This window comes from Pseudonaja textilis, chromosome 9 (assembly GCF_049901715.1).
Source record: "Pseudonaja textilis isolate UNSWEBS1 chromosome 9, rPseTex1.2, whole genome shotgun sequence".
Taxonomy (NCBI): Eukaryota; Metazoa; Chordata; class Lepidosauria; order Squamata; family Elapidae; genus Pseudonaja; species Pseudonaja textilis.
Genome location: NC_141998.1, coordinates 6,712,313 through 6,736,719, shown reverse-complemented (window position 1 = coordinate 6,736,719; position 24,407 = coordinate 6,712,313). Strand labels below are relative to the sequence as shown.

General features: G+C 42.3%; 1 protein-coding gene across 1 annotated transcript in view; it reads right to left on the bottom strand.

Annotated features, from left to right (window-relative positions):
• Positions 1 to 645: 645 nt before the first annotated feature.
• Positions 646 to 24,407, bottom strand: part of SLC25A37 (solute carrier family 25 member 37) — a 37,298-nt gene continuing 13,536 nt past the window's right edge. The window contains exons 2-4 of the mRNA XM_026714974.2: positions 6,352 to 6,580; positions 2,886 to 2,942; positions 646 to 1,822 (exon numbers count right to left, since the gene is read on the bottom strand). Coding sequence (XP_026570759.2) covers positions 1,302 to 1,822; positions 2,886 to 2,942; positions 6,352 to 6,580 — 807 coding nt within the window. The 3' untranslated portion in view covers positions 646 to 1,301. The remainder of the gene's footprint in view (positions 1,823 to 2,885; positions 2,943 to 6,351; positions 6,581 to 24,407) is intronic.

Genomic DNA, 24,407 nt, shown 5'->3' with positions numbered 1-24,407 from the left:
CAGCGAATGGCTGTCAGTATTTCTTTGGAGAAGCAATCTGAGGCAAGCTTTATTGCAGAAATGTAAACCTAATGCCCCCATTCCTGAGCACAATTGTTGAGTGTTCATTTACGCACAAGTGCAATATACTTGCATATAATAGTACGCCTGGCTGGAAGGGGGTAGAGAGAAGGCCGAAGGGGAGAAGAGCTTTGGTGAGAAGCAGAACTAAATTAAAGACTACAACGGCAATCCCAAAATGAAATGGAATTCATTGGAGTACCTTCAGAGGTTTAACACCTGCTAAAGCGCGACCAAAGAAAAAGAGTTTTGAATGGGTATTATCAGAAGCAGCCCAGTTCAGACATGCTTAAGGAGGAGGGAAAATGTAACATAAACCCCTTGGGAGAGACTGAAACAAGAGATCTGGAGGGTGGGGTTTTTTTGTGTGTGTGTGAGAGAGAGAGAGACACAGTGACAAAAGTCAAGGTGACATCCGTAGCTCTTGCCACACGAAAAAACCAAGCTCCTTTTTTTGTGTATTTCAGCATCCCACCTACACAAAGAGACTGTCCATTGATCCTAAGAGCCATAATCTAAGTATTTTGTGCCTGAAATCCCTTCAAGTACATCGGAAGGAAAAGAAAAAAACATTAACAGCCAGTATAATATCAAACCAGATGTGCTCGGCGCTGTACTAGTTTAGGAGGAAAATACTCTTCTTAACAATGGAACAACAAAAACAGTAAAGCCCTTTAAAATTCACAAAGCAGTCACCCTGGCACGATTTTTTTTTCCTTAAAAAAGATAATAATAGAAAAATAAAGGATAAATATTATCCATCTATTTTATCCATCACGTAATGTCTCTGTTCGGTTTGAAGGCATTGCCTTTTTTGGAAAAGCTGCCCAAAGCAGAAGCATTTTGTCTTCCCCCTACGCAACCCTCCCCCAGGTTAGCCCCCCCCCTCCCCCAAGCATCCCAGTGAAAAAATAAGTACAAACTTGTACAAATCTCATCACACTTATCCATACTCTAGAAAACTATAAATACAGGGTCTAAAAGAATAAACATTTTGATTTAGCAAAAGCAGGAGGAGAATGGGGAAGAGCGCGAGCCCCTTCCTCTCCAAACCGCACCCTTCGGTGCACGCACACACAAACACACGCACACGTGTAATCCAGTCAGGGATCCACCAGCTCTCTTTACAAATGGCCATAAAGAACCTGGTGAAGTTTACACACACACACACAGAGAGAGAGAGAGAAAGAGGCCAACAGCTTTCTCAGAGATTCGGTCTGCAGTTTGCTACGGGTGATCCATCAACAATGAGCTCCTTTCTTCAACTGGCGTTTGGTAAGGAAGTACTTGAAAAATTCATAGACAGACCAGGCAATGGCAGTTGAAGGCATCTGGTAGATCACACGTGCTTGGACCCCCTTAAAATACCCGGTGACCCCTCCCAGTTGATAGACTGTTCTAAAGGCATTGGCCATGCCAGAGAGGTGCCCGCTAATGTTCACAGAGCTCAACACCAGGTTCTCCTGCGTGTTGAGCAAGGTCTTGCAAACGTCTAAAGGGGTGGTGGCAGCTGCTGCCACGGCGCCTGCCACGGCGCCCGAAATGATGTGCGAGCGAGGGTTGTATTGTCGCTGGGGGTTCATCTGCTCCTGCATGAACTCGTAGGTGATGAAATGGATGGCTTGGAAAGGGATGTTCATGGTGAGCTGGGTGGTGTAGCTACGGTAAAAGGCCCCCAAGCCTTCAGTCCGATGCACTGTCCGGATGCACTCCATGACTGTCTTGTGTGGAGAATTGTACATCTGCATGCGCTGCTTCACCACTGGCATCCAGAGGATCAGATATCGTGCACATCCCCCGGATGGAAACGGAAAGCACAGCGAAGGAACAACACAGGAGACAAGAAACAACAAAAGAAATCCAAGTTAGATCAAGGCCGCACACTTGAGTAGAAGATACCGATTCATGAAGGGCCGCCTGGGAGCAGGGCAGGAAAGTTGCAGTGGCTGCAGTGTGATTTATCACTTGCCTAATCAGCTGCACCAACTCAGATCCTTTCCAAGCAAAAGACGAGAGAGTATTGCCTATTTTTAAGGCTGCATCCTGACTGGCAGGGATGTTTTCCCCACTGCCATATTGCAAGCACATTTATAGGCCTCCTTTCATGGAGCGAAGAGTTGTTCTTGGAAAGGACAAGGATAAGTTTTGGCTAAAATGTTCTCTTCATAAATATTCACTAGAACAGAATATTTGTAGTTCAGGGTTGAACTGTGGGGTCCTTGGTGCTCTCTGAGCTTGGTTCTTTGTTTGCAGATGTTTCATTACCCAACTAGATAACCTCATCAACACATCTGCTGAACTTACCTACTTGAATAGTAGCAAGAAAACAACCAATCTCAGAGATTACCAAGGACCCCACAGTATCTTTCTGATAATCTCTAGAAAGAATTTCTTTTGCTATACACTTGTTACAACCCAATGATGTTAAGATATATTCTTTTTATCGTAGAATCTTCTGACATCTGATATGGAACCCTGGTGTGCAAAAGCCATAGTACTTAGACTTATATACCGCTTCACAGTGCTTTACAGCCCTCTTTAAGCAGTTTACAAAGTCAGCCTCTTGCCCCCAACAATCTGGGTCCTCATTTTACCCACCTCGGAAGGATGGAAGGCTGAGTCAACCTTGAGGCTAGTGAGATTCGAGCTGTCAAACTGCAGGCAGCCAGCAGGCAACAGAAGTAGCCTGTAGTACTGCACTCAAACTACTGCGCCACCACAGCTCAATCCCGCACCACTGCAATGCAATGCATATCTCAGATCATTTTTAATTATCCTTCCCTTCTCTCGGGCCTCCATGGACCACTTGCCCCAAACAGCATTACCTTCTGCTGGATTCATGACACCGTCGTGAAGAAGGGTAGCCATACTCCCAGCCATGCCTGCAAAACAAGAAATGAAGACAGACCCCTTTTCACAAAGCAAGTTTTGACAAGCCATCCTTGGTTCTCTGCACAAAACGGCCTACCCTTCATGATTAGCACTTAGCATATCAGACTCCAGGCTCAATATACATCTTGCAAACCAACCTAATGTGTTGCAGATCATTTGAAAACGAACATACAGCATCACAGATATACATACACTAAGAGTCACATACAAAAAGAATATAAACAATTGTGTTTAACAGCTGTGAAATCATTTTTAAAAAATCTGAAAGTACTAAATGAAAAACCTCCATAAATTTTTTTTAAAATGTCGAAAATTTCCATGAACTTACCAACAGCATGGCTGGGAAGAATGAATAGGGTTTGTTTGTTTCTAATTTTTAAAAAAGAATATGTTGCCTAAGATTTACAGAAGCTAGAAATATACAACCTGGAGCTATCCACTGCTGGCAGTCAATCAGAATTCTTTCAAAAATTACCATTAAATTAGAACTTTCAGTGCGATAGAAAATGTTAGCTGGCATTATTTTTCCCCTAACCTCACCAACTACGGCAGCATTCAGCAAATCTCTCAAAGGGCACAAGTTAATTAAAAAACCTTTGCTATATATAACCAGAAATATAACCATTTGGACTCAATATCAGCCATAACATATGACAAAGAATTTCCTTTATGGTTTCAGAGAATATTCAGAATTGCCTTAATAATGACAGCAAAAGCTATTCCTGTAGATCAAAGATGTCTAATCTTGTCAACTATAGGACTTGAGGACTTCAACTCTCATGCTGGCTGGGAAATTCTGGGAGTTGAAGTCTACAAGTCTTAAATTTACCAAGGTTGGAATCTCTGCTGTGGATTAATGCACTGAGAAATAATTAACAAATGTTAACATAATCTTAACGAATGGAAAATCATTTAAGTGTGTATCTCAAGGATTCACAGGGCAATTGACAATTTCCTCTTATGGTCGGGAAAGTGATATCTATATCCTTTTCCCCCTCAATCTAATGAACACTATATGGAAAAAACTTAGTGATTATTGAAATAAAATGTCAACTATCCATGTAAAATACATAATGCCACTTGCATCTTCAAATGAAACTAAGCATGAGAATAGCACTCAGCACCCTTCATTAAAATTATATTGAACTTCAAATTATTAATCTTGCATAACCCCAAATTCTGCATTATGTAGGAAGGCCACATCTAAAAATGTTTTATCTCAGCCAGAAAAAAAAAAAAACTTTACTTGAAATTATTCCTCTTGGGAATAAAACAATTGTCTCTTTCCAGAATTCCAAAGTTAAGCCATGGAGGATGACCCACTAATCATCTCACCTTGATCTACTGCTTGGAGGGCAAAATCAAAAAAATTAATCTGAAATTATATTCTGATCAGCTAGAATGTTTTCTCTCTTACCCACACATCAACACTGCAAAAGATGCATTCAGACAACTTGCCATCTAGAGACTTTTTAAGGTAAATCATTATACAATGAAAGCTTTGGGAATATCACATTATTGTGTGGTATTCATTGTTCTCAAATAAAGAGAAACAGGCATCATCTTGAAAAATACATATTATTAATATTGGTGGATGCTAAGAAAGTTATAAACAACTTCTTAGACTATGCAAGTTTAAATACCATAATTATAATCCCAAGTAACACTGAAGAACACTCTGGTGTGAAGCAAGGAGTGTCTTCGTGATGCCTTGTTTATTACCATCTCAGCCGGAAATAATCTCCAGAAAAAAATCACTAATCTAGGTTGACCTCCAAGGACCTCTTCCAATGAGGCAACTATTGTGAAGAGCACAACAGCACCCTGGCCCCAGTAAGAACAACCTTCAAAAAACATGGGAGTGATTCCCTCAAAATGAAGATGGTGCTTTGATCACACTCCACCTTTTTAATATGCTTAAGCATCACATAATTACCTGTTCCAGACATGTAATTCAAACTTTACGTCCTAACATCCTACCAGAGCAAGAAGGCAAGGAACGCTGCGGTTCACCTTTCCTAAGGAGGTGCATCTAGTGGGAACAAGAAGTAAGGCATCCAACATGGTAGCAGAAATAAGATTGGCATATTGCCACCCAAAATCTGGGTCCTCATTTTACCAACCTTGGAAGGACGGAAGGCTGAGTCAACCTTGAGCTGGTCAAAATCGAATTCCTGGCTGTGGGCAGAGTTAGCCTATACTACTGCATTGTAACCACTCTGCCATGGCTCAATTATCTCTTTAATTGCATATTTAAGGAGATTAAAAATATGCATCTCTTATATACTAAGACAAGCGCACCATTTTCAATTTCATCACCTATAGGACTTGAGGACTTCAACTCTCATGCTGGCTGGGAAATTCTGGGCATTGAAGTCTACAAGTTACCAAGTTTAACTTGGTTAAAGTTACCAAGATTGGACATCTCTGCTGTGGATTAATGCACTGAGAAATGATTAACAAATGCTAACATCATCTTAATTAATGGAAAATAATGTAAGTGTTTATCTCAAGCAAGTATGTATCTGTCTTTTAGCCAAACAGGAATTTTGAGGCATACATTTAAATATTAGCAACCTACTGATTCTTTCTACTGAAAGAATCCTTCTGAATCCTACTGATTCAGTGCCAAGAAGACCTAAATAAAACAAACAAAAATCAGTGAAAAGCTATTTGTGTTAATTGGAGGATAATGGAAACGCAATTAGATGCAAATTTGTGAACTGCCGATTAAAAGACTACAGAATTTATTCTAGCACATAGTTTGCCATGAAGCACATAATAAGCATCCTAAAAGCAGAAATTCCAGTTAAAGAACCAGCATGCTTCTGAGTGACATATGCTGGAGAGAAAGACTGGTAAATTTTTAAAAACAGCTGGGTGATTATTATGGGAAGTAAAAATGTGGAGATTGGAGTGATCTAGCCAGCTTGTAATTTCACATTCTTTGCAAACCGCCAAATTTGACAAGATTTAGCAGTGTTAAAAAGGATTTCTGGAGAGAAGCAAACCCCAAAAATCTAAGAACCAATTTTTCCTAGAAAGCTGCCCACGTTGGACCGATAAGCTGTTTCAGACAACTCCTTCCCAGAGCCCAATCAGAGGTATTTATGATCAAAACACTTGAACATCTAACTTTTAGAGGAACTGGAGCACTACGTATCTTCGATATTCTTCATACATGCGTGCCTCTAAAACTGAGCAGGTGCCTGTAGGAAATAGACAAGAGGTTGAAGGTAGCAAGAACGCCTAGGTTGCCAAAGACGGAGTCTTTCCAAGCGTCTTGTTTTTGTCTCTCCAGAAGCAGAAATTGCATGCTGAAGATGTCAGACCACATGAAAAAGTACGCAAGTTGAGTCAAAGCACCAAGATGGCACCCATGGGGTTATGTCAATATACCGTTGGCCAGGTGGCTGTTGCCTCCAGGTTGAATAATGTCACTTAAAGTGCGTTTCATTTTTTCATAGCAGGCAAAATACAAGGCGTGGGCTGGGCCGGCGCCAAAGACGGTGACGTTAATTCCACGCAGCGGCCTCCAGAGGCCTTCCGTGCGGATGATCTTCCTCAAGGCCTCAAAGACGCTCCGGTACTGAGCTTTGGGGTCAGGTTGCAAACTCTGCATCCGAGTCTACAAGAAGGAGAAAAAAAGAAAGAAGATGATGTACAGGAGAAGAGAGAGGCTCTACGCTTCAAGACACAACTTTGGGGAGGAGACATACCTAGTCTTGGAACTAGTCTTCAGGTAGTTCTTGACTTATAACGATTTATTTAATGACCTAGACATGACAGCCAGTTTGTGCAAGTATCTGCCTTGGTGTATTCTTGGGTTTAAACCAGAGGTGGTATTCAGCAGGTTCTGACCAGTTCTGGAGAACTGGTAGCGGAAATTTTGAGCAGTTCGGACAACTGTCCAATACCACCTCTGACTGACCCCACCAACCCCATCTATTCTCTGCCTCCTGAGTCCCAGCTGATTGGCTGGGTCTTCTTTTGCTCCCCTGCACAGGAGAATGGAGATGGAAAGCAGGTTAGAGGGGCGGGGAGGGAATGGAGATTTTGCAGTATCCTTCCCCTGCCACACCCACCAAGCCATGCCACACCCACACAACCGGTAGTAAAAAAATTGAACCCCACCACTGCTTTAAACCAGGTCTCTCCTTGGCAACTTTAGCGGCAGACTTCAACTTCCAGAATACCCCAGGCAGGAAAGTGGGAATTCTAAAAGTTGAAGTCTTCCAGGTTTAAAGTTGCCACGATCGGAGACCCCTGGTTTAAAGTGCACGTGCATGTTGTGTTGGTTGAAAACCATCCTGAGCTTTTCAGATAATCCTACAACGTATGGAAAGTCAATGTTGCTAACATTTGTTGTTCTCTTCTTTGTCTGTAATGGAGGAGCTCTTGTTGGCTCCTTTTTTTGGATTTGATGAAGGCCCAGTTAGGATAACCAGAAGTTCAAGACGTCTCCACAGACTTCTAAAATAACTGGGAAATAATCAAACCTAAGGGAGGGAGGGCACGATTTCTACCTTCTGTTTGGCTTCTTCCTCGACTAAGGAGTGTTAACAGAGAACAAGCAATATTCTCCAAAATAACAGAATTAGCCCAGAAGTAGCTGGTTGCTAACCTGCATCATTGGTAATTTATAGGTAGTCCTTGACTTACAACCAAATTGCCAAGCTTGGAGCTCAAACCAATAGCCCAACTACCAACCTGAGCTAAAGGTAAAGATTCCCCTCGCACATACGTGCTAGTCATTTCGGCTCTAGGGAGTGGTGCTCATCTCCGTTATAAAGCCAAAGAGCCAGCACTGTCCAAAGACATCTCCGTGGTCCTGTGGCTAGCAGGACTAAATGCTGAAGGTGCAAAGTGGTCCCTATTTTTCTACTTGCATTTTTTACATGATTTCGAACCGCTAGGTTGGCAGAAGCTGGGACAAGTAACGGGAGCTCACTCTCTTACGCGGTGCTAGGGATTCGAACCGCCAAACTGCTGACCTTTCTGTTGACAAGCTCAGCATCTTAGCCACTGAGCCACCAACCCAAGCTACTAATGTTCAAATCTATCACTGTTTATTTACTGATTTTTCGAAGTTCAACGGCACTGAAAGAAGTGACTAATGACCATTTTGCACACTTATGACCATCGCAGAAACTCCATCGTCATGTGATCAAAACTCATCCGGTTGGCAACGGACTCAAATTTATGACGGTTGCAGTGCCCCAAGCTTACATGATCCCCTTTTGCGACCTTCTAAACGAGCAAAGTTCATGGGGGGAGCCAGATTCACTTAACAACTGTGTCCCCAACTTAACACCTGCAATGATTCACTTAACAACAGTGGCATTAAAAATCGTAACTTGGAGAAAAACACACTTAACAAACATCTCGCTCAGCAGCAGAAACTTTGAGGCTCAGTTGTGGTCATAAGTCAAGGATTACTTGTACTGGCATAGGAAAAGTAGACAGGGCAAAGGAAAAATGTGGATAGAGTCCAGACAGAACAAAATGTTACTTGACCAAATTTGAAGTTATAATAATCATGAATTAAATGTAAGTGTGCTGTCCAGTATGGGAATTGGGTAGTTAGGTAGCAATTGTGAGCTGTCCCCTTAAGGAAATGCATCATGGTAAATGTAGTCAAGGTATCCTGGGAAATGTAGTCCATATCACGTGACCACATCTGTAATCCTGATTGGTCACTAAATTGACCCTCAATAGGTAGGAGGAGTTTTCCTCACTCTTGGCTGAACTCACGGACTCGTCGTAACTGTTCCACTTCTATTGCCAGGAGATGAGAGAAAAAGGATAGAAGATAATCATCTTTTTACTGTTCTATATTCTGTACAGTGGTGGATTTGTAAGTTGTGCAGATGCAGATAGATAAACTCAACAAGACGCCCATAACAAAGTACATTTATTGGTTCATCAGGTATCCTCATAACTCACATTTGTGACGAAGTTCTTCTTTAATGATCAATCCTTTGTATAGCTGTCTTGTAGGTAAAAAGATGATTATCTTCTATCCTTTTTCTCTCATCTCGTGGCGATAGAAGTGGAACAGTTACCACGAGTCCGTGAGTTCAGCCAAGAGTGAGGAAAAGTCCTCCTACCCATTGAGGGTCAATTTAGTGACCAATCAGGATTACAGATGTGGTCACGTGATACGGACCACATTTCCCAGGATACCTTAACTACATTTACCATGATGCATTCCCTTAAGGGGACAGCTCACAATTGCTACCTAACTATCCAATTCCCATACACAGTCTGGACAGCACAATAGGGAATGTGATTATTTCCTACAATGCAATGTGGGGAAATGTCTCTAGAAAGCCACGCATGTGAGAACATGCTTTTGGAACATGCCAGGAGGGGGTGCTACAAGCTTGCTCAGCATGGCAGTGCCATCTCCAGCAAAGTGGCTGCAAGGCCCTTTTTTAGCCAATATGTGGCTACAGAGACGATACAATACATGCTTTGGACATAGATCTCTGCAATGGATACCCATCTTAAGCCAATATAGAGTGGCCAGAAGTGATAATACCTCTAATGCAAACCTCTAACATGAGAAACTCTGTTAGATAGCCACTGGTTACTAATAGTTAGCAGTAATTATTTAGAACATAGAATAATAAGGTTGGAAGGAACCTTAGCAGTCTTCTAGTCCAAGCAGGACACCCTATATCATTCCGGACGAAGGACTACCCAGTCACTTCTTGGTAACCTCCAAGCTGTTCCATTGGTAAATTGTCCTCACTGTTGCAGAACAAATGGAGAAGGTACTGACAAAAAGTGCAAAGTATAGGAAAGGGTGTTTCAAGGACTTGGTGGAACTGGAGTGATTTATTGCGGGGAATAAGAATGGGGCTGTGGACTAAGACAACTTCACGCAAGTGTTATCCTTTATAACAGGGGCCCTCAACCCCCAGGCCAGGAACCAGTCTGTGGCCTGGTAGGATCCAGACCGCACACTTGCACGTGAGTGACGAGCGAGTGAAGCGAAACCAAAACCATCCTCACCATTCCCCAGGGTGTGGGAAAATTGTTTTCCATGAAATCGGTCCTTGGTGCTAAAAATGTTGGTGTGATGACCCAAAGGGGCGTGGCACAAAGGCAACACAATCAGATAATCAGTAGGAGCCCCTTTGTTAGCTTCAACTTTGTTCCCTTCTGGCTGGAGAAAAACTCTCCCAGGAACAGTCTTTGGGGGCAGAGAATCAAGTCCAAAACGTGGTCAACAAAAACTGTAACTATAAGTCCAATCAAGGCAAAATGAGGTAATTAGTCTGGCAGGGCAGGAGAAGGAACAGTTGGGAAGATGCCAGGAACACAGATAACCAAAGTCAACACAAGATAAATTCACATTTGCTCCCAGCAGCTGCCACACTCGGCTCGCATCTCTTTTAAACTCTCTTCCCAGGTGTGGCTAATAAAGGGAATCAGGGCCCTTTTCTCCCCCGTAAGCCATGCAACCCACATTGCTCTCTTCTCTGTTCCTCCCTGCGTGCCCTAAGATAAAGAGGGGGTGGGCCTGGGTCTTCCTCTGAACTCCCTCTCCCTTGTTCTACCTCTCCCTGCTCTGCCCAGATGGATTTTGCCTTCCCCAGTTTCCTCCACATCCAATGGAGCTACACTCCCACTCCCTGTCAGCTGTTCAACTTCCTCCTTGGATTCAGGCTCTGACAGGGGCATGACAATTGTGAAACTGCTGCTTTACAATACAACCAAGATGCGTCTTCTGCTGCCACCAAGTGCAAGATGCATCCTAAAAGTCGTAAGGTACAGATTTCAGCTGGATGTCAGGAGAAAGTCTACAAGTAGTTTTAATAATACACAATGACTACACTATTTGTTTTTCCAAGCAGAGTCAGACCCATCATCCACGACAGATGCCGTGCCCTATGCTTCCTGCATCAAGTAGCGACTGGTCTACCAGATTTAAGGCAGTCCTTTCTCCACCTCTTGTTGATTCAAAAATATCAGGATAACACAGGACTAATGACTGGCATGATTTAAATCCAAGCTGAATGCCTGCAAAACTCCAGATGTCTGACTGGACATGTCCCAACAGCCTAATATCAACCTGACTAATGCAGGATGACTGTAATTCTGATTTTTTTAAAAAAACACTGCTTCTCTGCTTGTTACACATGTCTGAAAATGTACAGCTCTGAACATTTTCCACTCTGCATGCATTAGTAGAAGATCCATCCTAATTCTTGGGCCATATGCTATAGCCAAGACATTAACCCATTTTCCTGGGTATCACAGTTCTTAGGTAACAATATAAGGAAAAAATAGATGTCTATGGAGATTCTTAATCACCCAGGTCATGGTGGCCCCAAAGGTGGTTTTTCAAAAGACAATTGGATTTTCTTGGTTTTTTTTCCTTGAAAACGTTTCACTTCTTATCCAAGAAGCTTTAGCTGAATGAGAACCAAACATTTTGTCATGCCCCTGGTGGAGACTGACTCTGAGGGAAAGGAGGAACAGCCGACAGGGAGTGGAAGTGTGGCTCCGGAGGTTGTGGAGGAGGCTGGGGAAGGACAGAGGCCGGCTGGGCAGTCAGTGGAGTACCCAGGCCCATCCCCTCCATCTTAGGACACACAGGGAGGAGAGGAAAAGGGAGAAACGTGGTCTACTCCAGAGGAGAGGGCCTTGATCCTCTTCATGGGCTGCAGCGGTGACAACTGAATAAGAGTATGGACTTGCATGCTGGCGAACGCTGGAAACAAAGCGTGGAAATATCTCTAGTTTATGGTTCCTCTCTGAGTTTGGCGTCCTTCCCAGTGTGTGTTCTGATATCTGTGGACGTCTTCAAGCCCTTATTTTGCCTGGTTTGTCTTGTTTTTTACCTTCTTCATGTAACTATTTGTGTGGGAGTTTTTTTGGTCTTCTGTCAAGAATATTTGGAGCTTGGAAGCAAAGTGAAGGAATAAAAGGGGCCTCACCTGTTTTCTGTGGCTGTGTTTGTTTTGTATCCCACCCTGGGTCATCACACATTTTCAAGAAAAAAACTCAAGAAAGTCCAGTTGCTTTTTGAAAAAGCACCTTTGGGAGAAAGACATAGTTTCTTAGCTAGTTGCAAATTTCCGGTTTCTAATCTTTCCCCTTCCCTGGATGTTTCTTTAATAATCAAGTTAGTTAGTTATTTAGCTACCTGGCAGGCTTGGACTGCTGAACTTGTAAAATTCGAGAGAAGTTCAGCAAGTCTAGTCAGTCTGGTGGAATTCTTCAGCTTCTCTGTGGATAAAGCGGTTGCCAGTTCATGCACACATCCTCATTTGGAAATTTCAGGTTCTTCTCAAGAGAGAAAAATTATTCCTCTTATCTCATAATACTTTGCTGAGAGAAACAGCAAGGCCTAAAATCCCAGACTTCTTACTTACCCAAATCTAGCAAATCCCACTTCAATGTAACCATCTATTTGAAAAGCCTTAAACAACATGCAAACCTCATCCCAAACATCATTTTGTCAACTCTAAATCCTCAGAAAATACAGTAGAGGAATTATAGCGTATAAATACATATTTTCCAGCTGCCAAATTTCTTGGCTTTGGCAAATCCCATTAAAAATAGATTGTGCTTGTGTAGACACAGACCTACACACCCACAATTGAATGAAAAATAATTTAAGTTTCAAATCATTAGTGTAAAGCAAATTAAAGAATTGCGTCAAGGGCGGTATACAGTCTGGTTTTTATACATTGTCTATACAATTTATTTTAATGAAAGATGAGCAATGCTGTAAATATCTCAATAGATGCAGTTTTTTAAAAAACCTTACTTCCTTCATTTCTAGTCCTTATGATTTGAGAACAAGCTGAAATATACATACATGCCCAGCCTGACTTTCTAATCCTATGAAGATCTTGACTTGGTATTACTAGATGACAGAGATGGGATAATAAAACTAAAGATGGAACCGGAGTTGTTTGCTGTTCAAACTACAGAAGTGTGTCATTAATGCAACGCCTCATATATAATCCAAGTATGCCTTCTATTCTCCTTATACAGTCTAACCAATTGTCCCAACTGATCAAAGTCAGGTCTGAGCTAGAATCTCAACCCAAGAATTTCCAAACAGTGACTTTCAAGATCCAACTAATATTATCTATCTCCCTTTAACTTCTACATGCAAACTGGGTCAACTTTTAAAGGTATGATCCAGGGAGGGGAGAGAAAGGGATATTGCATTATAGAAAGGTCAACCTTGTAATTAGTTGCCACCTAAACCTCACTCGATGCGGTTTTTTTTTTACTTACTCTCAAAATTCCAAGCAAGCGTGGCTTTAAGCCATGCTGAAAATTATGGCATCCAAACAGATTGGAAGATGTCAGGATATGAGTCAGCCACCCTCTTTTTAACAAACAGCCAGTCTGCTGTTCTTTGCTCTATTTCTTTTAAATCTGCCTTCTCATCCTTATGAATAACTTTGTTCCAGATTGAAATATATGCCTTGCAATAAAGGAAAAGAAAATGCTGGAGAAGCATAGTCTTCATATTGGTATTGTGTGTGCATAGATAGGTCTGCTACAGGAAGGGAGGAGGGAGGGAGAAGAGGCAAGGAAGGAAGGAAGGAAGGAAGGAAGGAAGGAAGGAAGGAAGGAAGGAAGGAAGGAAGGAAGGAAGGAAGGAAGGATAGGAAGGAGGGAAAAGGGAGGATGGGAGAGAAGAGGGAGGGAAGAAAGGAAAGGAGGGAGGAAGGGAGGAAGAAAAGGAATGGAGGGAAGGAGGGAGAGAAGAGGGAGGGAAGGAAGGAGGAAGGGAGGGAGAAAAGGAAGGAAGAAAGGATGGGAGGGAAGGAGAAGGAGAAAAGGAAGGAAGGAAAGAAAGAAGGAAAGAAGGATGTTATGAGTTCTTGATCTTAGTTGAACTTTACATTTCTCTTCAGACACAGTAATTTTCCCTAACAGTGTAAACAAACCAAAGAACTTATTCCATGCAAAGCTCCTTGTGACAAAACGGGGTGTGGTGCTCAAATATTTTCAAAAATGCCCCGCATCCATCTTCTTTTCCTTTTCATCCCTGCCACGATAGCCGCCCGTGGAATTGAAGCTGCCTTTGTGTGGCGGTGTTAAGTAATGAATCGGCTTGGAGGAAACAGCAAGGAGAAGAAAGAATGTCGGCCTTAAGCCCCAGTAATCCGCTGCTCAAAATCAAGGGTGGGACAGGAAAACCCAATCATCTCACAAAACACCCTGGGTTGTTGTGGTGGTGGCTGCCTGTCTTGCATCTGTCCAGCGATGATAAGTTCTACAGCCAAGCTTAAAAAGTTATCTGCAACCCTACACCAACTTTTTAAAACTCTGCGCATATTAGGTATAGTTAGTATCTGACCCTCTTGAAAAATGGCGTCTGTGTGTGTCTGTGTGTCTGTCTGTTTTAAAGCCCTTGAAGATAACCTTTTGTGCACAGTACCTCTCTCTCTCTCACACACACACACACCAGGATGATTAGGAGACTGGAGGCTAAAACATACAATGAACGATTGCAAGAACTGAGCATAGCTGGTCTAGGGAAGAGAAGGACCAGGGGAGACAAGAGAGCATCTTCCAATATTTGAGGGGCTGCCACAGAGAGGAGGAAGGAGTCAAGCTATTTTCTAAAGCACCCGAAGGCCAAACAAGGAATAATGGATGGAAACTGAACAAGGAGAGATTTAACCTAGAAATAAGGAGAACTTTTCTGACAATGAGAACAACCAACCCATGGAACAGAAGTTGCCCTCCAAAGTTGTAGGAATGTCACCACTGGAGGCTTTCAAGAAGAGATTGGACTCCCATCTGTCAGAAATGGTGTAGGGTCTGCTTGGATGAGGGGTTGGATTTGATCAGAGATCTTCAAACTTGGCAGCTTTAAGACTTGTGGAGTTCAACTCCCAGAATTCCTCCTCCAGTCATATTAGATCAGGAATTCTGGGAATTGAAGTCCACAAGTCTTAAACTTGCCAAGTTTGAAGGTCCTTGGGCTAGATGACCTACAAGGTCCCTTCCCACTCTGTTAATATGTTGTAATCTGTTTCTGTAAATAGGTTACTTGTCCTTTTTCTTCCCTCCCCTGTTCAATTCCCACCAACTCTATCCTTTTCCCTCCTTCCCTGTAAACCTTGCAGGATAGAAGAATGGATGTGGGCGTGTTTGTGCAAGTGCAGTGTCATTCTACATGTGCAGATGGTTTGCTCAAGAACAAAAAAATAGTTAACACATGCAGATGAGAGATCAATTCATTTTATACACCAGGCAATTTATCTCACAGGCAATTACGTTTCAATTAGTGGTTTGGAGCACAATGTTTGTCAGGTTTTGCCCATTTTGGGGTGGGTGTGATGTCCAGAAGGCACAGGCGTGTGCTTAAACACACACACACACATCAACAAGTATGTCACTTGCATAATTGGGGGAAGAGGGGAAGTCATCATGCTAAGTAGGAGTTTCAATGCTGCATAGAATTCTTGAGTGTTTACAGTATGTTTTTACCTATTTGAGGAGTAGGAAGTGTTCAGGTTGCGTTACTTTCAAGAAACTACAATAAAGTGGAAAAGAGTTGCTCCATTTGAGTGTTAAAAAATATGAATAATCATCTCACTAGATCAAGCCTGCGTGATTTGCCATAGTACAGGGCAGGAACATATAATCAAAAGCAAATAATTGCATCCGAATCATGGTTTGTTTATCATTGTTTACAAACCTAGAGTTGGGTTTGTTCCACTCTGCACAAGCTGGTCAGAAGTCACTGTCTTTTTTGGACTTCCGGTTTGAGTTCCTTCTCCAACAAACTGAAATCACGATCGTGCGCAGTTTCGATCCGTGCTCGCTGCCGGAGTACCCCGAGCCGGCTGGTTTCGGGGCTAAGCCACCCTGTAGAGGTGGTGAAGAGGGGGGAGACTGACAGCAGGGTTGAGGAGAGCCGCATCTCTCCTCCTCAGCAGGCCATTACTCCCTTTCCCGAAGGCGGTTGCAGCAGTGGTCAGAAATGGCCACCTCAAAGAAGAACTCGACCGGAAAAGAATGTGCAGGAGGAAGATAAGAAGAGAAAGTTTTGGTTGACCGGGTTAAACTGCAAAAGCAACAATGTAAGGTACCCTGGAATTTAAACTATAAAAAAATAACATTGTTCCAAAGAAGATTTTGAAGCAGCGAAGGAGAGAGGGAAGGGAAAGGATTTGGTTTCTTTTTTTCTTCCCTTCCCTATACTGACAGCTAAGAGACGTAAGCAAGAAATTGAAAAAAAATCCACTTTGACATCAATAGGCATTTAAGCTGAAAATAAAATGTCAAAGGGATAATAAAGATTTCTGAATACTTAAAAGCTTTCAAAAGCAGGAAAGGAGAGAAAAAGATTAAAAGGGCAGGATCTGGAAAAATGGAGGAGACTGCCTGAAACTAAAAGGAATTTACAGTGAAACTTCAACAAGATTTCTAAAAGATACATTTTAACTAAAACTTGGCAATGAAATAATAGAACCCCAGGAAGAGAAAGTGGAAAAAAGAAGCAAGAAGAAACAGCTTTGGGTTATTTGGATTACTTGGTGATTTTTGGATTTTTGGTTATTGCATTTAAATGACTAAAATCAATCAGGTGGTTTTTTAAAAGTGTTTAAAATGGCATCACTCTAAGAAGAACTGAAAATGAAACTTAAAAAATGGAAAGAAGATGCACAAGAAGGGAGAGGTTCTTTTGGCTTCATATTTCAATTCTTAGAAATGGAGATCTGGAACTATGAGAAACAACAAGAAACTCTTGCAGAAAAAGTAGATTGGGACAAAGAAGAAGCCATCTTTAATGATCAAGTAATTTTATGTGGGGGGAAAAAAGGAAATGGGGGAAAGAGAATGAAAAGTTTAAGATCTGAATAAACAAAAAAAAGAATAGTTTGAAAAATAAGTATAATATTAGAAAGCAAAAGAAGAGAGGATTACAGAAGAGAGAATTAGAAGTAGAAAGACAAGGGGGTAAAAAGGGGAGGGAGAAGAAGAGGGAGAAGAAGGAAAGGAAAAGAAATTACAAAGGACAGAAACAAGATGTAGAGAAACAGAGAAAAGATATAAGAATTGAAAATATAAGCCTGTTTAGAGATAATGGGTGAAAACTTAATTGTAAAAGGGATTCTGCAAAGGTACATAAGATAGTATTGTTATATTACAAATAGAAATAATTTTAGAAAATATGATTAAAATGATGGATAAAATATTTATCGTAATGTAGTGGAATGTTTGTTAATAAATAAATGAAATAAAGTGAATGAGAGAATTAAATTAGGAAAGGATGGGAACATTTTAATTATTATTAATGATTTATAAAATATAAGTGAAGAGAAATATGGGGGGAAAAAGAATTAATTATGTGAAGTTTATAAGTGTTCCCAAGGAAGTATGATATTTAATTGAAAAGAAATGTTAAAAATGTTAAGATTTTAATGAATATTAATGATAGAATTGAATTGGAATGGAATGATATATCTATCTATCTATCTATCTATCTATCTATCTAGTAAGATTATATCTAGGCAACAGCCAAGCCCCACCCAATCAAGTCACACCCCCATAGCAGTTAAAAGGAAGAAGCAGCTGCAATCTCCATCACTCTGAGAAGCACAGATATGAAGATGATGAATGAGACTTATATAGATACTTTGAATCTTATGGGAAAACCGAACAACCAAAGATATATGAACCTCAGAAACACCCACACACACACACACACACACACACATATATATATATCTTTTTTAAGAATATAGTGTGTATTTTAAGAATGTACCAAGCAGAATTTGATTGGAAGTTATGTATTATATTGAATGTTATAATCTTAAAGGTATACATTGAAGCTTAAATTAGAGTTGAATGGATAAAATTAAAAGATATAAAGGTGTCATACTCCAATTAGTAACTACAGGGGAAAATTTGTTTAATGAGAAAAGATAATATGAAATTGAAACAGGACAGACAAAAGTATAAATATAATGATTTGAACTGAGATGAGATAATCAAAATAAAGTTGAGAAAATTAAGAGGGGAAAAACTATGTAGAAAATGTAAAATAGTAATAAGATATGGAATAGAACACAAAAATGAGCATGAAATTGAGTTTGTGTCTGTATGAAGAAGTAATAACCCAGGACCATGCTATTTTCAAAAAAATATGTTTTATTTGTATTATGTTTTTGTGTGTGTGAAAACCCAAATAAAATTACAAAAAAAAAAAGAGAAGTCACTGTCTTTTTGAAAGGGTATGATTTTGTCTCGTTTGGAAGAAGACCGAGAATTCTTCATTCCTGTGAAAATCCTGCAACCTTCCAGATATTGCTGAACCAAACATCCCAGTGGCCACGTTGCTTACTTTGTTTTGTATTCTGTTTTATTATTTTTACAAGTAACTCAAGGCGGTGTACATACACACATCTTCCTCCTCCTATTTTTCCCACAGCAACAACCCTGTGAGGTGAGTTGGGCTGAGAAAGAATGACTGGCTCAAAGTTACCCAGCCGGCTTTCAGACCTAACGTAGGGCTAGAATTCACTGACACCTGGTGATTGGCCCAAAGTTACCCAGCTGGCTTTCATGCCCAAGGCAGGAACAGAATTCAAGGTCTCCTAGTGATTGGCCCAAAGTCACCCAGCCAGTTTTCACACCCTAAGGTGGGGCTACAATTCACTGACACCTGGTGATTGGCCCAAAATTACCCAGCTGCTTTCATGAGCAAGGCAGAAACAGAACCCAGCCAGTTTTCACACTTAAGGTAGGGCTAGAATTCACTGATACCTGGTGATTGGTCCAAAGTCACCTAGCTGATTTTCATGCCTAAGGCAAAACCAGTGGTGGGATTCAAATAATTTAACAACCGGTGTGCCCAGGGACAGGTTGGCTGTCGTGGGAGGCATGGGAACCTGACCCTAGACAAACCAGTTGTTAAATTATTTTCCCCCCTCATCAAAATGATCCTGGGCGCTGCGCTGGAATGGAGAAATGTGCAATGGAGCGGCTGGCATGAGGGAAGGAGGAGGAGCAGGGAGAAGAAAGAGGAAAAGCGGCCTTCTTCTCTCGCGCTGGCCGCTCCATTGCAGCACAGCGCAGCACCCAGGATCCACTTTGATAGCCGAAGGGTGGTGGTGGATTTAACAACCAATTCACACGAACCGGTCCAAATCAGCTGAATTCCACCCCTGGGCAAAACAGTCTGCTAGTCTCTAGGCTGGTACACCTTAACCACCAGACCATATTGGCTCTCTTGACCAAGCTGGCTCCAGTTATTGAAAGCTGTAGTTTAGCAATATCTAGAAATCCATCGATTTGTTCATCTTGGCTAAAAATAAGAGGCAAATCCTCTGAGCATCCATCCTCTTCTTTTGGGCCAATGACTCTCTCGCAGGTCTAAGTTCTAGCACGTGAGCTATCTAAGCTCTTTATTCAGGGAGCTACTCACGGGCACACCTGAAGTGATAGCCGTTCGATTCAGAACAGCAGCTCTCTACAACCGTAAAGCCTACAAACTTGAAAGTTGGCACGTATGTTCCTCTTGGCGTCTAGGTGCTCACCAAGAAAGGATTTTTCAAAATGACCATCAGAGAATTAGTATTTTGCATATTATTTGCACACTCTGATGCTAAGGAGTTCTATTCCTTCTCCCCACCTGAGAAGAAATCTGTTCCAAATGCAAAACACAAGCAGAGGAGTTTCAGATTCACAGCACCAAGCAGCTTTACTACAGAACAATTGAGTTAAGCCACGCCCAGGCTCTTTGCTGTCTCCTTCTTGCTCATGGAGCTAATACTGCTTCAGTTTCCAAACAGCCCTCAACTCTCTCACACACTGACATGATGCTAGCCAGATGAATACCAATGGATGCTGGTAGGCAGAGGCAAAATTCCCTCCCTTATTTTCCTCCCAAAAAACTAAGCCTGGTCACATAGTTTTGTAGTGAAAGATGGGTATCGAGCTAGTGATAAATATAACAAGACTGCTGGGGGTGATCACAAGAGATACGTGACATGGTCACACAAAGCCATCACTTAAATATCTACATCAATTTGGGGGATATAAATGCATACTAGCAACATTTAGATGATGGTGTCATAGTGGTAGGTCAATGCTCTGATTTGATTGCAATATGTTGTAGGCTCCTGGGAAAATGCCCCTATAAATGTCCTCCTTCAAAAAAACTCATCATTTTATTTTCATCATAGAGGGACTCCAGTTGGTGACCAGAGTGGTGGTTGGGATTTATGGACTGAAAAACTAAGAACTGCTGATGTACAGCATTTTGAAGTAGAGCTAGATGGTCAATGTGTCCGCTGAAGTGACATAGAGGCCCTTGGACTGCTGTTTCTCAACCATGAAAACTTTAAGATGTGTAGACTTCAACTCCCAGAATCCCCCCTGACAGCTGGCTAGGAGATTCTGGGAGTTGAAGTTCACACAACTTCTAGTTGACAAGGCACACGATGATTTAGAACAGGGCTATCCAATCTTGGTCACTTGGCATGGCTGGCTGAGGAATTCTGGGAGTTGAAGTCCACAAGCCGTAAAGTGACCAGGGTTGGAGACCCCTGATTTAGAAGGCATTCAAAAGAGCAGTACTACTTCTTAGATTCCACCTCCCCTCATGGACTGAATTATTTTATATCACTTTTCTCATGACTTTATCACCTATATTTGTTTTGTTACCATTTTTATCTGAGCAATAGTACCATCCTGGCTACCTAGCAGTTCAAAAGCATGCAAACATGAGTAGATAAATAGGTAGCATGAGCCACAGTGGCGCAGTGGTTAGAGTGAAGTACTGCAGGCTCCTTCTGCTGACTGCTGGCTGACTGCAATTTGGCAGTTCGAATCTCACCAGGTTCAAGGTTGACTTGGCCTTCCATCCTTCTGAGGGGGGTAAAATGAGGACCCAGACTGTTGGGGGCAATAGGCTGACTCTGTAAACCGCTTAGAGAGGGCTGTAAAGTAGTATATAAATCTAAATTGCTATTCTTTGCTATTTCAAAGAAGAACTATCGAAAATCGCTGCCATCCACAGCTCTGGGCAAAGTGGTAACATCTCCATTTCATCTATGAAGCCTACATGTAACTGTTTAGGTACCAACTGAGTATGACAACAACACACTCACACATTTATTGGCAGGAGCACCTAAATTAAGAGTATAGAATGGCTTGGTGATATAGGGTATTTCATACCGGGAGGGGAATTTTCTTCTCCACTGCCCAAACCAAACAATTACAAGAATGACGCACCATTTGTCGTTCCCTCAGTAACTAAATTTAGATGAGAACCAGTTTGGTCTGGTGCAGGGGTGTCAAACAGAAGGCCAGGGGGCTGGATCCTCAATCTGGCCCCTGGGACTTCCCTGGAAATAGCAAAGGACCTGCCCGCCATGCCTGTGCCAGCGAAAATGGAGCTCAGAAAGGCCACAGATGGCATAGGTTGCAGGAGGCCGTCGCAGCCAAAAATGGAGCCCGGGAGCCCATTTTCTCTCACAGAATGCTTGTGTCAAGTGAGGCTCCATTGAAAACCCAAGAAAGAAAACCTTAGACTCCATTGTTATACAGAAAAGGACTTTTACTGGAAATCAAAGTGGCAGCATCAAAAGAATTCGAGATCTGAGGCATTAGGTGCGAAAATCACATATACAAAGTTATGCCATGTTCCCACCCACAATAGTTCAAACTAGCCATCAAATCTGAGGTGTGTGTATAATATCATGTGGGGCATCTTCAGGTGGCAAGTTTAAAAAGCAGAGATATTCGAGATGTCACAGCTTCATTCCTGGCCTTTGGGCTGTCAACAGAGAACCAGGCAGGGATTGGAATTCCACAGCTAGTTGCTTCTGGTGGCTGATGAAAAGTCAGAGGAAATTAGTTGAGTGTCACTTTAGTCTAGTGCAGGGGTGTCGAACTCGACTGCATTGAGGGCCACATCAGGGTTGTGTTTGACCTCGGAGGCTGGGGTGGGTGTGGCCAGGGTGGGCGTGGCCAGCTCGACATCCCTTGTGTTGGGGATCCCTGAGCACTCTGCCAGTGAAAATGGGCTCCCGAGCTCCATTTTTGGCTGCCACAGCCTCCTGCAATCCTCTGCCAGTGTAAATGGAGCTCACATGTGGCCCTCCCAAGCTCCATTTTCACTGCTAGTGGCACCGCAGGCCGGTCCTTCGCTGTTTCCAGGGCAACCCTGCGGGCCAGATCTAAGCACCCCACAGGCCGGATCCCTGACACGCCTGGTCTACTGGATAAGTTCTACAAACTGGGAGACTGTGAGTTTTAGTTCCACCTTAACCATGAAAGCCAGCTGGGTGACTTTGGGCCAGTGACTCTCTTTCAGCCATACCCACCTCCCAGAGTTGTTGTGGGGGAAAATAGGAGGAGGAAGATGGGTTGACACATTCGCCGTCTTAAGTTATTTTTAAAAATGATAAAGGCGGGACACAAATAAATCAACGGTTTTAGCAAGCTAGCTACATTCTGGTTGTGCAATTTTGCAACGGTTTTATTGTGCAGTGGAAGTGGAGGCAGCTTGCCTCCGAAAGGTCTCCTACCTCCAGTTTGGAAAAATTGGAAACACAACTCTTCTGCTGACATCACTGCATTGTGTAAGTCAAAGGGTTTCGCTGCAACATTCAAAGGAACAAAGTCTATTTCCCCCCCTATTTCTTCTGCCATTAGGACCCAGTTGGGAGCATTTATGCCACCTGATTTCATCCTTGTCTGGATTTTAATCAGTTTGGTTTTTTTTACAGGTTTTGTCATTTTTCTCATGCAACTCTCTTGAGATTCTGTCCCTGTCTTCACTGCTGTTTCCCAAAGATGCAAAAGAGAGAGATTTCATTAAGCACTCAGTGATAGGAAATCTAATCAGGGAAGCACAACGACCCCAAGTCCAATAACAACCATCAGAAGCAGAACTGCAAAACTGACAAGGAATGCAAAGTAAACATATAACTGGGCAAAGGATTTGCCTTTAAGTTCCTACCTAGTCCCAATTTTTTTTCCCGGCGAGCAGGCATGGGAATTGCCCGTAATCGTTCCTAAGAGGATTGCCAGAAAACATTAGTCAGTGCACATACTCAGCAATTTCTTGGATCGCTCATTCACACACATACACATGCATACATGCATACACCCACCACAAATTGTGCAAGCTGCTGGTAAATCGTTCAATTAAAAAGGGAATGTTTTTCTTAATGAAATTAACCCAATCTGCTTCCACCAGCGTTGCTCCTTATGCTGAATGATGCTTGCTTTGGGGTGGGTGCACCATCCAGATATTGTAGCTCCTTGGTTTGCATTTTTCACTCTTTCCCGGCTTTATCCGTAGACCTTAACAACGTGGGGGAGTGGAAACAGGAACACATCATCCTCACAGGGATGAAGGAAAGATTCAATTTGAGATGTTGAGATCAGAGGTGGTATTCAGCAAGTTCTGACCAGATTTGGAAAACCGGTAGTGGAAGTTCGGAGAACCGGCCAATACCGCCACTGACTGGCCCTGCCCCCCTCTATTCTCTACCTCCCACTGAGTGCCAGCTGATCGGCTGGGTCTTTTTTTGTTGCCCTGCACAGGAGAACGGAGCTGGAAAGCAGGTTAGTGGGGGGTGGGGGGAATGGGGGTTCTGCAGTAACTTTCCCCTGCCACGGCCACCAAGCCACACCCACCAAGCCACACCACACCCACCAAGCCATACCCACAGAACCAGTAGTAAAAAAATATTTGAATCCCACCACTACTTGAGATGTTAAGATCAGTGGTGGGATTCAAAAATTTTTTACTACCGGCTCTGTGGGCGTGACTTGCTGGGCATGGATACTGCAAAATCTCGTTAGAGGTGGTATTTGCCGGTTTGCCAAACTACTCAAAATTTCCATTACTGGTTCTCCAGAACTGGCCAGAACCTGCTGAATACCACCTCTAGTTAATACTCTAGAACAAAGGTCTTCAAATTTGGCAAGTTTAAGATGTGTGGACTTCAGCTCCCAGAATTCCTCCTCCGCTCATGTTGTCTCTGGAATTCTGGGAGTTGAAGTCCACAACTCTTACAACTTGCCAAGTTTGGAAACCCCGGCTCTAGAAAAAGCACAGAAAAGAGCAACGAAGATGGTTAAGGGACTGGGGGCTAAAACATATGAACAATAGTTGCAGGAATTGGGTAGGTCTAGTTTATTGAAAAGAAGGACCAAAGGTCTAAAGGTGACAAAGAGAGTCAAGCTGTTCTCCAAAGTACCCGAGGGCAGGAAAAGAAACAATGGATGAAAACTAATCAAGGAGAGAAGCAACCTAGGACTGAGGAGAAATTTCCTGATAGTGAGAACAATTATTTACTAGAAACTGTGAATGCTCCACCACTGGAGGTTTATAAGAAGAGACCGGACAACCATTTGCCTGAAATGGTATAGGGCAGGGGTCTTCAAACTTGACAGCTTTAAGACTTGTGGATATGAACTCCCAGAATTCCTCCTCC